Source organism: Polypterus senegalus, chromosome 3 (assembly GCF_016835505.1).
Source record: "Polypterus senegalus isolate Bchr_013 chromosome 3, ASM1683550v1, whole genome shotgun sequence".
NCBI lineage: Eukaryota > Metazoa > Chordata > Cladistia > Polypteriformes > Polypteridae > Polypterus > Polypterus senegalus.
In genome coordinates this window covers 17,260,266-17,273,069 of record NC_053156.1, presented here as the reverse complement: position 1 = coordinate 17,273,069, position 12,804 = coordinate 17,260,266, and the positions used below count along the sequence as shown (strand labels likewise).

General features: G+C 36.4%; 1 protein-coding gene across 1 annotated transcript; it reads left to right on the top strand.

Annotated features, from left to right (window-relative positions):
- Window positions 1-1,919: 1,919 nt before the first annotated feature.
- hoxc12a (homeobox C12a) lies at window positions 1,920-3,654 on the top strand. Its single transcript, XM_039749891.1, has 2 exons — window positions 1,920-2,502; window positions 3,416-3,654. The coding sequence occupies exons 1-2, from the start codon at window positions 1,920-1,922 to the stop codon at window positions 3,652-3,654; spliced, it is 822 nt and encodes a 273-aa protein (XP_039605825.1).
- The last annotated feature ends 9,150 nt before the right edge of the window (window positions 3,655-12,804 follow it).

Here is a 12,804-nt window from a genome sequence, read left to right as displayed (position 1 = left end):
AAAGAATTCCTAATGTTTGTGCGAAATGTAGACTTCACAAGTTTTCAAAGGTGTCCCCGTGTTCTTCATGAACTCATTTTAAAGTATAAGTAGAGTAGTAGTGTTCTTGTTATTAATATTAATAGTAGTATTGTTGTTGTTATTGTTGTTATTAATATTAGTAGTCGTAGTAGTAATAGAAGTAGTGTTCTTGTTATTAATATTAACAGCAGTAGTACTGTTGTTATTATTGTTCTTATATTTAGTGTTGATGTTGCTACAAAATCAAATTATTATTTTTTAATCGATTTTAGTAATATGTATTATAACTACTCCCTGCCTATAAGCACTAAAATAAAAAAAACCGTAAGTATAATTAATGTACCAGTTGTATTTATTGATTTCCACGCGCTTTTTCCTTTCAATCTGTTACTATAACAATCGGCCAAAAGCAGGATTCAGTCACGGACCGGACCGGACGCCTCGTCTCCCGACAGTTAACAGCTGCCAATCAACATAACAATAAGCAATCGATATGTCGGTACTGTCGGAGGAAAGCCCGTCGATTCACGGGGTGAATCTACAGTTTTCAAAATGATATCATTCTGGTCTGGGTTCAAACGCTTATAGTCAAGACTGCTACGTGTTGCACCGGTTGTACAGGACTAGTAGCATTACGAACAATAACAATAATAGTTATAATAGCGATGTTTGTGTGGCGTAGTGGTTAAGGGGTTGAACTTCAGCGCTGTGGTTGTGGGTTCAAGTCCCGCTATACTGACACTGTGTGACCATGAGCAAATCGCTTCATCTGCCTGTATTTCAATTGAAAAGAAATGTAATCACTTGTATCTCTCAAATGTGGATTAAAGGCGTCGGCCATAATAATAATAATAATAATAATAATAATAATAACAAATACGTTCAAAACCACCTGTTGTACGATAACGTTGTAATTAAACAGCAATAAGAGAAAAGAGACATATTGGAACTCGGAAATGAAAACGTTTAGCGGATCTTCGAGACAAGTGAAGATGAGCAGAACATATGACATCAGTTCAATATGGTTGGTGATGTATTTATGTGCTTCCGAGTCTGATTCTGTCTTCTGGCATGTGTCTGCCTCCACAAGTACAGCGACGACTGTATAATTATAATTCAGCCATTTATTCGGTAACACGCAACGGATATCATACGCGTGTAAGTTTCATGCTGATCTCATCGTAGTGTTGAAATTTGAAGGTGGCGTTCCATAGTTTGCCTTCCACTAAATCAATTTCTAATTTTCAATTAGATTTTCAAGTTAGCCTTCCGATGTGTGGGGAGGGTGTTATATAAAGTATAGAAAATGTACACTTTTTTTTTTTACATTTTCATCGTTGTAATATTTTTTACAGAGTGGAAAGCTTTCAACCTCTTGACCTAGTTACTGTAAATATGAGTGCAGCGTGGCTATTGAGTGTTAGTCTTTTTTCAAACGACGCTATAAAATAGGCGTCAGGGCTTTATGTGACATTGAATTCAACAGTAATTTGCTGAAAAATAATGAAATCTGGAACCCCCGCTTGTCCTACACAAGATAGAGGCGATTTGCGCACTAATACTGTTCAAAGACTTTTTGTCAGCTATTAAGGAAATTAAGTGCAACTTGAGACAGTGTAGTTATAAAAAAAAATCTTTTCGTTTCTTGTGCCAAGAGCACAAAAAAGGCCAGATTCCTTTTTAATAAAATGTTTTATAGTATTTTAAAAAGCATATAAAACGTAATACAGAAGTTAATGTTTTGTTTTGTCTCAAATTGCCCTTGTGGGTGGCACTATCGGAGCGTATGTTGGTCCGGTCACGTGACAACGGGCGAACCAATCAAATCTATCCCCAGGTTTAACTATGTTTAATGTCAGATTGCGATAACGTAGAAGCTGTTGGTCAGGCCCGCGGAAATGGGCGAGCATAATCTTCTTAATCCCGGGTTTGTGGGACCTTTGGTAAACATTCACACAGGAGACACTTTTTACTTTCCTAATTTTAGGGCATCTAGCGGGCAGCTGGCAGGCCTACCATCTCTGTCATACCCGAGGAGGGACAATGTCTGCTCTCTCCCATGGACTTCTTCCGAACCATGCAATGGATATCCTCAGTCTTACCTTAGCAACCACATGCCCATTAACCCCTCTTTTAACCGAGCGTGCGACATAAGCAGGACAGAAGACAGCAAATGTTACTACAGCGGCAGCGGACGAGACGTGTGCACCGAAAACACGAGCCTCAAGAGGGAGGAGAGAGTTAGGGACAGTGCTATGGTGCCCGAGCACGGCATCCATAATGGGATAAACAGCAACGGTACTTTCCCCAAGTATGACTACCCCAACGTCGAGAGTTTATCTCAAGATCCCCCTTCCTGTCAATCGCTAGAATCGGACTCTAGCTCGTCTCTTCTCAATGAAGGAACTAAAACATCTGGCAGTGAGATTCCAGCCATGTCTTCTCCAGCAAACCACGCAGTCGGCGTACCGGCAGGCAGTGGTGAGTACGGGTCTGGAAGAGTTGGGGCTCAAGTACTCTAAATCTATTTGCTGCAAGAACACGAAGTAAAAAGGTTTAGTGTTAATAACAAATATCATTTATACGCCGAAGATGTGCATCAGACTGTACACATTTTGCATTAAATATATATTAAAGATGGGAAGGAATTCTCATTACTGTACATAAAACAAGCAGCCAAATACTTCAGATGGGCAAATTATTCGAAACACTTTGTCCATCACTGTTTTAAATATTAACAATATTGGGGACGCCGCAATAACAACATTTTCACTGAGCACTCAATAAAGCACAAGACGTGCAGCACAATATTTGAACCGAAGTGTACGGAATGTGCAGATAAGATTTATAGAAAAAATGGCTATGGTTAAGCAACATGTTACTATGTGAAAAAAAAATTACTGAAATATTTGTAACGTCTTAACCAACATTTGTTAGAATTCGTGTTTGATTTGCTCAGCTAGACCCTTTGCATGAGCAGTTTTATTTAATTGCAAATTTGCCTATCACCGCTAGGGGTCTAGGGATATCACTCTTAAATGTACGAGGAACGTAATCGGGACGCAATGATTTTTTTTTTTCTGTCAGCTCTGCGAATTTGCACATAGCTGCATCAACTTTTTTTTTTACATAGAAAATAGAACACGTTTATTTCCTTTCTTTCTTTCAGATAGATAGATAGATAGATAGATAGATAGATAGATAGATAGATAGATAGATAGATAGATAGATAGATAGATAGATGATAGATGCACTATATAATAGATAGATAGATAGATAGATAGATAGATAGATAGATAGATAGATAGATAGATAGATAGATAGATAGATAGATAGATAGTCACTTTACACGTGTGTTCCTGTCATAATCACAATTCTGACATTTTCTTCTCAGGGACTCCTTGGTATCCGATGCACACCCGGACTCGCAAAAAACGAAAACCGTATTCCAAATTGCAATTGGCTGAACTTGAAGGTGAATTCATGATGAACGAATTTATAACACGACAACGGAGAAGGGAACTCTCGGACCGACTTAATCTAAGCGATCAGCAGGTGAAGATCTGGTTTCAGAACCGGAGGATGAAAAAGAAAAGACTGCTTATGAGGGAACAGGCACTGTCTTTTTTTTAAAACCAAAAAAGCTGAGCAGACTGCAGCATACATAAGGAAGTATATTTGAAACTTCGTGTGTATATTTAACAGCATGCTATAAGTTGACCCCTTCCTTCTCCTGCACAAAGTAGTGAGTGAGCATGTGTGAATGAACCTGGAAAAAACAACAGATGTTGAACAAGAAAAGCGTGTATGCAAAAATCATAATGCATTTCATCATTATTATTATTTTCGAATTTCATATTTTTTTACCAGTTCTCGTGAACCAAATGGAATGTATAAGTTAATATCCGTGCATAAAATTGATTGTAATGGCTTGCGTAATTTCCAAAGACTGATACAATTATCATAATCTATTTTACTTTTTTCTTTTTTTTTTACATTTTAAAGTCATACCTGAAAACATAAAAAAGTTGATTTAAACCGAAAATTTTACGTCCATGGTATATCGCGAAACTTGTACTGAGGCGCCAGCTCAGAGTGACAGAAATGATTAATGCCGTAAATTAAATATGCTGCTGTTTTACCGTGTTTCAGGTATAGGTGTCTAAATTAATTTACGCTGTATTTGTTTACTTGTAACAGTATTTTTTTTCCAAGTGATAAATGGCACACAGCAAAATTGTCAGTGTTAAATTATGTTTGTGTATATGGAAACTCCAGGGGTTGTTTGAACACCTTAGGATGTACCACTATATTTATTTAATTTAACATTGATGATTTTGTTCTGCGATTTTTTTACATCTTAAATTAAAGAGATTATTATTATTATTATTATTATTATTATTATTATTATTAGTTGCTGTGGTAGTAGTTTAGTTCGTATGCTTTTAAAAATAAAGATGCAAGTGTGGTTCTTCACAGCAAAGCTATATAGGGGAACCATTTTTGGTCTCCAAAAGCACCATCTATATGAAGGTTCCAGGAAGAACTTTTTTATTTTGATTTGCAACAGGTGCCATAAATAACCATTAATTAAAGATAGCAGATCTGTGAAATACCTTTAGTATTCCCGATTGAAGACGAACTCTTGCTCTATATAGTAACGCTGGCTAAACCTGGGTTTTCTTGGTCTGCTATCCGCCCGCTATAATTAAATAATTGTGCTTTTGTCCACATATTAGGAACCTTTACAAAGCCTAAAGAACCAACTTCATATGCAAACAACGTTTCTGAGATTTTTTTCTTTGGTCAACCAATGATTAAGAGCCACGCAACTCAGTAAAGTGCCATTACAGAACCGTTATTTTTAAGAATGTACTATTACTGCTACAGCAACAACAACAATAATAACAATAGTAGTAGTAGTGATAACAATAGTTGTGTTTGTTAATGTCGTTATTGTTGTCATAATAATGCGTTTTATACACCGGGACAACACAAAACGAAAAAAAAATGCAAACTACATTAGCAAAAAACTATTTTATTTTAGTATTAATATTATTATTTAGAGAAAATGACGAAACCCTAGGAATTTTAAAAAAATGACTTAACGACTAAATATTAAATATATGAAACATGAAGAAATTTGATTCCTTAATCTCGTTTTTCAGCTGCTGCTTGGGAGAGCAAACAAGCTATCGCGAGATTAGATCCCAGACAGACGCCTTTCAGCAGTTTCGCCACGTGCAAGAACCTTTTACGTTCAATGGTGAGAGGCCGTGCAGGAGGCAAAGATTTTTCCAAGACTGTAAAAACAGAGTTAAAAAAAAAAGTCCGCTGCATTTTTCTAAATCGGACATGTAAACTATACTTAAATACATTTTCGCCCTGTGCTGTTACATTACTCTATATGTGTTTTAAAATGCTTAGAGAGAGCTGGATAACGAGTTACTTTCCAAAAGTATTATTACTTAAAGGAAGCATGCCAAATGCGTTATGTATTTTTCCAAGGAAAATATGATGCCATTGTGATTATCCCTCATACTGAGTTCTTGTTTGTATTTTATAACTTGAAGAACGCACGCGTTGGTGTTTTTTTTTTTTTTTCTCGTGTGTGTAGCTGTCTTGAATGTGATTAAAAACACTTAATAAACGTATTCATTTTATTTCAAATGCTTGCATTTTTGGAAATGCATATTTACTTAAAAGTGAAAAAAAAAAGATTGGGCTTAGCTTCCGCTGCTAAGCAATCGCGTCATGCAGTATATTGTTATATTTCGAAATCTGGAGTACTTTGTATTACATAGTTCTCATTTATAATCTTTTAAGATTCTTAGTAATTCAGTTTCGACATTGCACAGTTTTCCAGGTGTTACGCTGATTTCATTTTATGTTTCAATGGTCCAATTTTTACTTTTTTTCATTGTCCATATTTACAGTATTTGGAGGTTGTCGTATTCTCCTCTAACTTTGTTTCTTTGTTTTTTTTACGAACTATATGCACAATATTCATGTCTTGAATGTTCCGGCAACCATATATATACTGTTAAAATCTGAATGTATCATTATTGTGTATTATTTCTGAAAATAAACGAAATATCGCAGGTTATTGTGTAACTCTTTGGTGTATATACTCGACAAAAGCTATCAATAGGTGGCATAATGTTATTGGTGAAACACAGGGTTAATTTGTGCCTTGTGTACTTTGAATAACTGGCACTGTTCTCGATTGCAAGGGTTAAATTATTACATTTCTATGATTTTTTTTTAACCAGAAGTAAATAAAAACACTGCGATTGCCATATACAACTATAGGCCGTTCCCCCATTTTCTAAAACCGTTTTCATTGATCACAGGGTCTACTGGTAGAATCGGGCACAAGGCGATCGTGGATGGGATGTCAATGCATCGCATAATAGTCATAACAGCATTAAGTAAGAATACATATAAGACATTCATTTAGTTATTATATATATATATATATATATATATATATATATATATATATATATATATATATATATATATATATATATATATATATATTGCTGTCTAATATTCAAAAGGCGCAATCGCGTTTGATTCTGAAATAAGCTTACAACGTTAAATCCGATATTTCTGCATTAATACATTACATATTTTTGTCGTTTGTCACGTTTTACCTACCCTTAATGTTATGATTGAGAACTATAAGAAATGTAATATTTTGAAAAAATATACATCCTGAATTGGAAAGGAAGAACTCGCCAACACCAACAACTACAGGCAATTTAAGAAAGAAATGCTTTTAAAGAGTCACGTTAATGAGTTAGTGAAAGTCTGAATCAGCCTATTTAGTTAAATGAAAAGAATTAAATATGAGTTACTTGTTAAAACTGTCAATATGCAAGTAATTACGTCTTAATCTGGTTGAAAACGTGCAGGAAATGACTGAGTTTATATCAGAAAGATTTTACTTTAAAGCAAATTTTCTCAACGAACGCTTCATATAATCTCATAAAGTGGGAAGATCGATTAATGACACTGTCAACGACGAGTACAGTACAGCCTAAATGACTCATTCTCAAAGACTTTGGAATTTCGCACGTAAGAAGAGTTGTCTGTTGAAGATTTTAAACGCTCTTATCAAAAATTTCCGTCGTGACAAATCAGTTATTATTTAAATCTTTCTAAAAAAGAGATGCAGACTACATTCGGCGTAAAGATTTTGGGATTTTATTAATTACCAAAGCTCTTTAGCTTTAAGGTCCTAAAGACTTGGCATGTAGCATACCTCACATCAGAAATCATCTCAACGGCCACGTTTTCGATTTATTTTCCAAGCAAAGACATACAAACCTTATGGATGGACAGACAGACAAACAGATAGATAGATAGAAATGAAAGGCACTAAATAATAGATAGATAGATAGATAGATAGATAGATAGATAGATAGATAGATAGATAGATAGATAGATAGATAGATCTTAAAAATAAAGTGCCAAAGTGGTTCTTCCCAGCGAAGCAATCGAGCAACCATTTTCAGTTCCATTTTAAGTTTAAGTTTAAAGACTCATCTATAAGGAGGTTTCGGAAGGAACCCTTTAGATCCGTTACTGGTTCTATACATAATCATAAATCGATAAGAAGAGATTTGTGAGATACAATAGTGTTCCTAATTTTCAAAGAACAGCTGCACACAGTCACACAGGCTAAGTTCAAGTTTTCTTGATGTGTTATATCCTGCAATATAGCCGATACTACATGTCATTTTTCTCTTTTGCCCGGCATATTTGGAAACCTTTCGAAGCCGAAATAAAAATGTATATGTAAAGAATTCTTCCTGGAAGGAAGCGGTACTTTGGCAACCCTTGGTTCTTCTACCATACAACCCAGTAAAGTGCCATCAAAGAACCATTATTTTTATAATTATTGAAAACAAGTGCGCCAAAGTGGTTCTTCGGAGCGATGCCACAGCGAAACCATTTTTGGTTCACCGAAATAAATATCCACGTGAAGGTTACAGAAAGAACCTTTTATTCAGATCCGAACAGATGATAACAGATTTATAAAATGCCAATGGATTCCCGATTTTTTGGACTCTTACGGTATACTATAACAAAGGCTACTTTCGGGTTTTCTTGATCTGTTCTTATCCTGCTTAGGTAGACATTAAATGTTTCTGTTTTGTTCACATATTAAAAACATCCCAAAGAGCATATTATGCGCAATGAAACAATTCCTTGTCAAGCAGTGGTTCAACATGGCACATAACTCAGTAAAGTGCCAGACAAACAGACAGATTCACATTTATTGCCTTTGAAAACAATATAATTAACCAATGAAATGCATTTAACCGTAAGTGCAAATAAAACTAATATATATATATATATATATATATATATATATATATATATATATATATATATATATATATATATATAAACAGTAAGTGCAGTATGATAGATAGATAGATAGATAGATAGATAGATAGATAGATAGATAGATAGATTGATAGATGTGAAAGGCACTATATAATGATAGATAGATAGATAGATAGATAGATAGATAGATAGATAGATAGATAGATAGATAGATAGATAGATAGATGCACTTCAGTGATAAGGACATTACTGAGTTTAAAATTGACTTTATTAGAAATAAATTAATATGTAACCGAATTAAATATATAACACGCCATATATGAAATAAACTCCGAAACAAACGAATTATAAAAATAAGTTTAGTGCATTCTTAAGCACATGAAACAGGAAATACATCATCATCATACAGGGCACAGAAATATAACATGTAATTATGAGCGGCTGTCTGTCTACATGTGAAGGAAACACATTGCATAGCTGAGCGAACAGACGATATATCAGATAGGCTTGGGTATGATTTATTGTCTTTTTTTCATCAACACTATAAATAAATAAACATAATGACACATCTAGTTTCAACTGTAAAATTTCCAAGCTATTAAGCCTCTGTCGACATAAAACAGGTTTGAAATTCATAGCAACATTTGATATAAAGGATAAGGTGTACAATAAAACGCGAGCAACCAACGCTGCGGGAAAATATGGCAGCTCCAGATATCTGTTTTAAATTAATTGCGTTTGTATACTTTATGTGCATATATGCTAATCACATGGTGTGATTTTGTTGGATATTGATACTTGCAATAACATATGCAGGACAGTGCACTGCAACAAAATGCAGTGACCTGAAATGACAATAATTGCTGCGGCATGTGGACACGGTGGTCACAGCATTTTTCTTCTTCTTAAACAGCATATACGCAGTTATTGTCATTTCACCTCGCTGCATTTTCTTATTGGAAGCACCAGAATCTAAAAAAAAAAAATCACAATAGGCGATTACCATATAGGTATCATATATGAACGTAAAGTACATGGTTTTGCATTATACCTCTCACACCCAAAGTGGGACTACGCCGTTAGTTACCCACTGTATCTTCCTCGGCACGGGCGCCATGTATTTGGCTCATGTAGATTCGATCCCCCAAATTGTAAATTGTATATAGTGTGACGTATTAGCGACCCCTCGGGTTTTGGTTCGTAATTGATTTCAGGGAGACGCTGCCGGCTGCTATGACCAAGGAAGTTAAAGGCAAGTTGAAAACATGGAAGTATGGATGTATGCACGATAAACACCTGAAACTGAATAAATGGACATATAGAAATAAGAAATACAACCGCAATTGCAGAAGACTAATTCAGAGGTCCCAAAAATACTAATCGTTGTTATTTGAGCGGTCACGTGGGCTGGATCCGAGAAGACTTCAACGACCTCTTTCTTAGTACAACGTATCATGAGGTCTGGGCTCTAGTATGTATGTTTAAAGCGATAGTGATGCCTCGCCTTGCTTATCTCGCATTTGTTTGGTTTATTTTATCAGTCTACATCTGAAAGATGACAACTGTCATCGTTTGTTCATCCATGAACGATCATTATGGCTTATTCTTAAAAACAAATTTATAATTCATTTTGTTTTAATGCAAGTTTCAGAATAAGTGATCTAAATACGCAAATTTCAATTGCATTTATGGATACTGCAGAACTGTTGTTTATAGAGCTGCCATGGATGCAATTTTAATTTGATTGCTCCTAATGTAAATATGTCATATAGGTGACAAATTCATATTCATGAAACAAATAAAACCACTGCAAAAGCTCAAACAAAAAAAAAAAAAAAAGAAAGAAAAACATGCAAAACAATCACGATTCCGTTTTAATTTTTCTCTCTCACTCACATGCACATGTTCATCAAATCTTATTGGACCCACCATACTAATTTTCATTCTAATTATGAATGCTTCCAACATGCCACAGTTAATGAGGGACCCTCGCTTGCTTAAAATGACAAGGTTTGACTCTTCAAGTGTATCTTTCACAGCTCATAACCCACACTTCTGCAGTGAGCCTTGTTGCTCTTCTTTAGATTTTTCTCTAGTGCTGCCGTGCCTGTTTTGCAATGCAGACGCCAGAATAAACAGCAAACATCCCACATGAGGCCTCACAAGAGTGTTGTATAGTTTAAGAATAACCATCAACAACACCAGCGCTTCTCAACCTTTAAGTATTTGCGACCCGAGTTTCCATAAGTTTTAAACACGCCCTCTTTTTTTTTTTTTTTTTTTTAAAGAGCCCACTAATACCAATTTGTTCTTTTTTTAATTTAATTATATATCATAGATGCATATTTTATTATACCTACTTAACATCCATTTTCCAACCAGCTAAATCCTAACTACAGGGTCACGGGGGTCTGCTGGAGCCAATCCCAGCCAACACAGGGCACAAGGCAGGAACCAATTCTGGGCAGGGTGCCAACCCACCGCAGTCGACATTTATCTAACTCTATATTAATTTTTATAGTATCAGAATGTAGTTTAAGTTAATTTGTTTTAGTTTCAATAGATGTATTTTTCATATTTTTGATTCTTGTTTTCTTTTTTTCACATCTTCGCGCCCCCTTTTTGTTACTTCACATCCCCCTAGGGGGCTTGAGAACCACTGAACAATACAGGGCGGGTGCCAATGCTGTGAATTCACAATTTAGGAGCCCTTTCCATTTCTTTCTGATGTGGACGGTGATGACTTGTTTAGGACTCCTAGGTTCTTCTCATGAATTGTACTTTGACCTTTCAGACCCCACCCCATGCCCAGTTTAATAATATTTTACATCCCAAGTGTAACACTTCATATTTACAGTAAATCTTTACATTTTACCTGCCATACATAGTGCATTCAGGAAGTATTTATTTATTAACATTCACATTTTGTTATGTTTCAGCCAAATTTATTTAAATTCGTTTTTCTACATCAACCAAAATTCAGTACCCCAGAATGGCAAAGTAAAAAAAAAAAATAAAAAAATTTGCAGATTTATTAAAAATAAAAACCTGACATTTCACACTGACACAAGTATCCAGGCCCTTTCCCACAGTACTTCAAAGCTCCTTTGACAGTAATTCCAGCCTTGAGTCTTCTTGAGTTTGATGCCACAAGCACAGCATAACTGGATTTATGCGTTATTTTGCCATTCTTCCCTGTTGATCCTCTCAAGCTCTGTAAAGCTGCATGGAGAACAAAGCTGGAGAGCTAATTTCAGGTCTCTCCAGATATGTTCAGGTGGGTTGAAGTCTGTGCTTTGATTGGCCAGTCAAAGACATTTCCAGAGTTGTTCTTAAGCCACTCCTGTGTTGGCTTTGGTTCGCACTTACAGTCATTGAAGTCTCATGTCCATAGTGCCCTGGGTAGGGTTTCATTAAGGATATCTCTGTATTTTGCGCCATTAAGCTTCCCTTTAATACTGTCTAGTTATCAAGTCAATGCCACTCAGGAACAACCTGACTGAATGATGCTACCACCACCATGCTTCATCACTGGAGTGGTATTGCACACAGGTTCCCTCCAGACAATAAACCATTCCTGGTTTCATTACACCAGAGAACCTTGTTTCTCACAGTTTTTTAGCTGTCTATTTTCAAACTCCAAGTGCAGGCTTTCATGTTTCTTTTACTGAGGAGAATGTTCTGTCTGGCCACTATTATAAAGCCCATCTTGGTGAAGTGTTTCAGTGATGGTTTTTCCCATCTCCACGCAGGTTCTCTGTTGCTCAGCCAGAATGACAATCAAGTCTTTGGTCACCTCACATACTAAGCCCATCCTCCCATGATTGCTCAGTTTGGCTCTAGGAGGAGTTTAAGAATTATGGAGGCTGCTGTGCACTTGGGAACATTTAAGGCCATAGTCCATCCATCCATCCATTTTCTAACCCGCTGAATCCGAATACAGGGTCACGGGGGTCTGCTGGAGCCAATCCCAGCCAACACAGGGCACAAGGCAGGAACCAATCCTGGGCAGGGTGCCAACCCACCGCAGGACACACACAAACACACCCACACACCAAGCACACACTAGGGCCAATTTAGAATCGCCAATCCACCTAACCTGCATGTCTTTGAACTGCGGGAGGAAACCGAGCGCCGGAGGAAACCCACGCAGACACGGGAGAACATGCAAACTCCACGCAGGGAGGACCCGGGAAGCGAACCCAGGTCTCCTAACTGCGAGGCAGCAGCGCTACCACTGCGCCACCGTGCCGCCCAAGGCCATAGTCATTTTTTTTTTTTTTTGTAGCCTTTGCCAGATCTGCGCCTCAACACAATCCTGTCTCAGAGTTCTGCAGGCACTTTGACTTCATGGTTTGATTTTTGTTTAACTGTGGGACATCCTATAGGTGCCTGCCTTCCCTAATCATGTCCAATCAATTG

Bases quoted from the DNA above. Each gene is read 5' to 3' on its own strand.
- hoxc12a (XM_039749891.1), top strand. From the start codon at position 1,920: ATGGGCGAGCATAATCTTCTTAATCCCGGGTTTGTGGGACCTTTGGTA. The intron at 2,503-3,415 runs GTGAGTACGGGT...TTTTCTTCTCAG, and splicing joins CGGCGTACCGGCAGGCAGTG to GGACTCCTTGGTATCCGATG.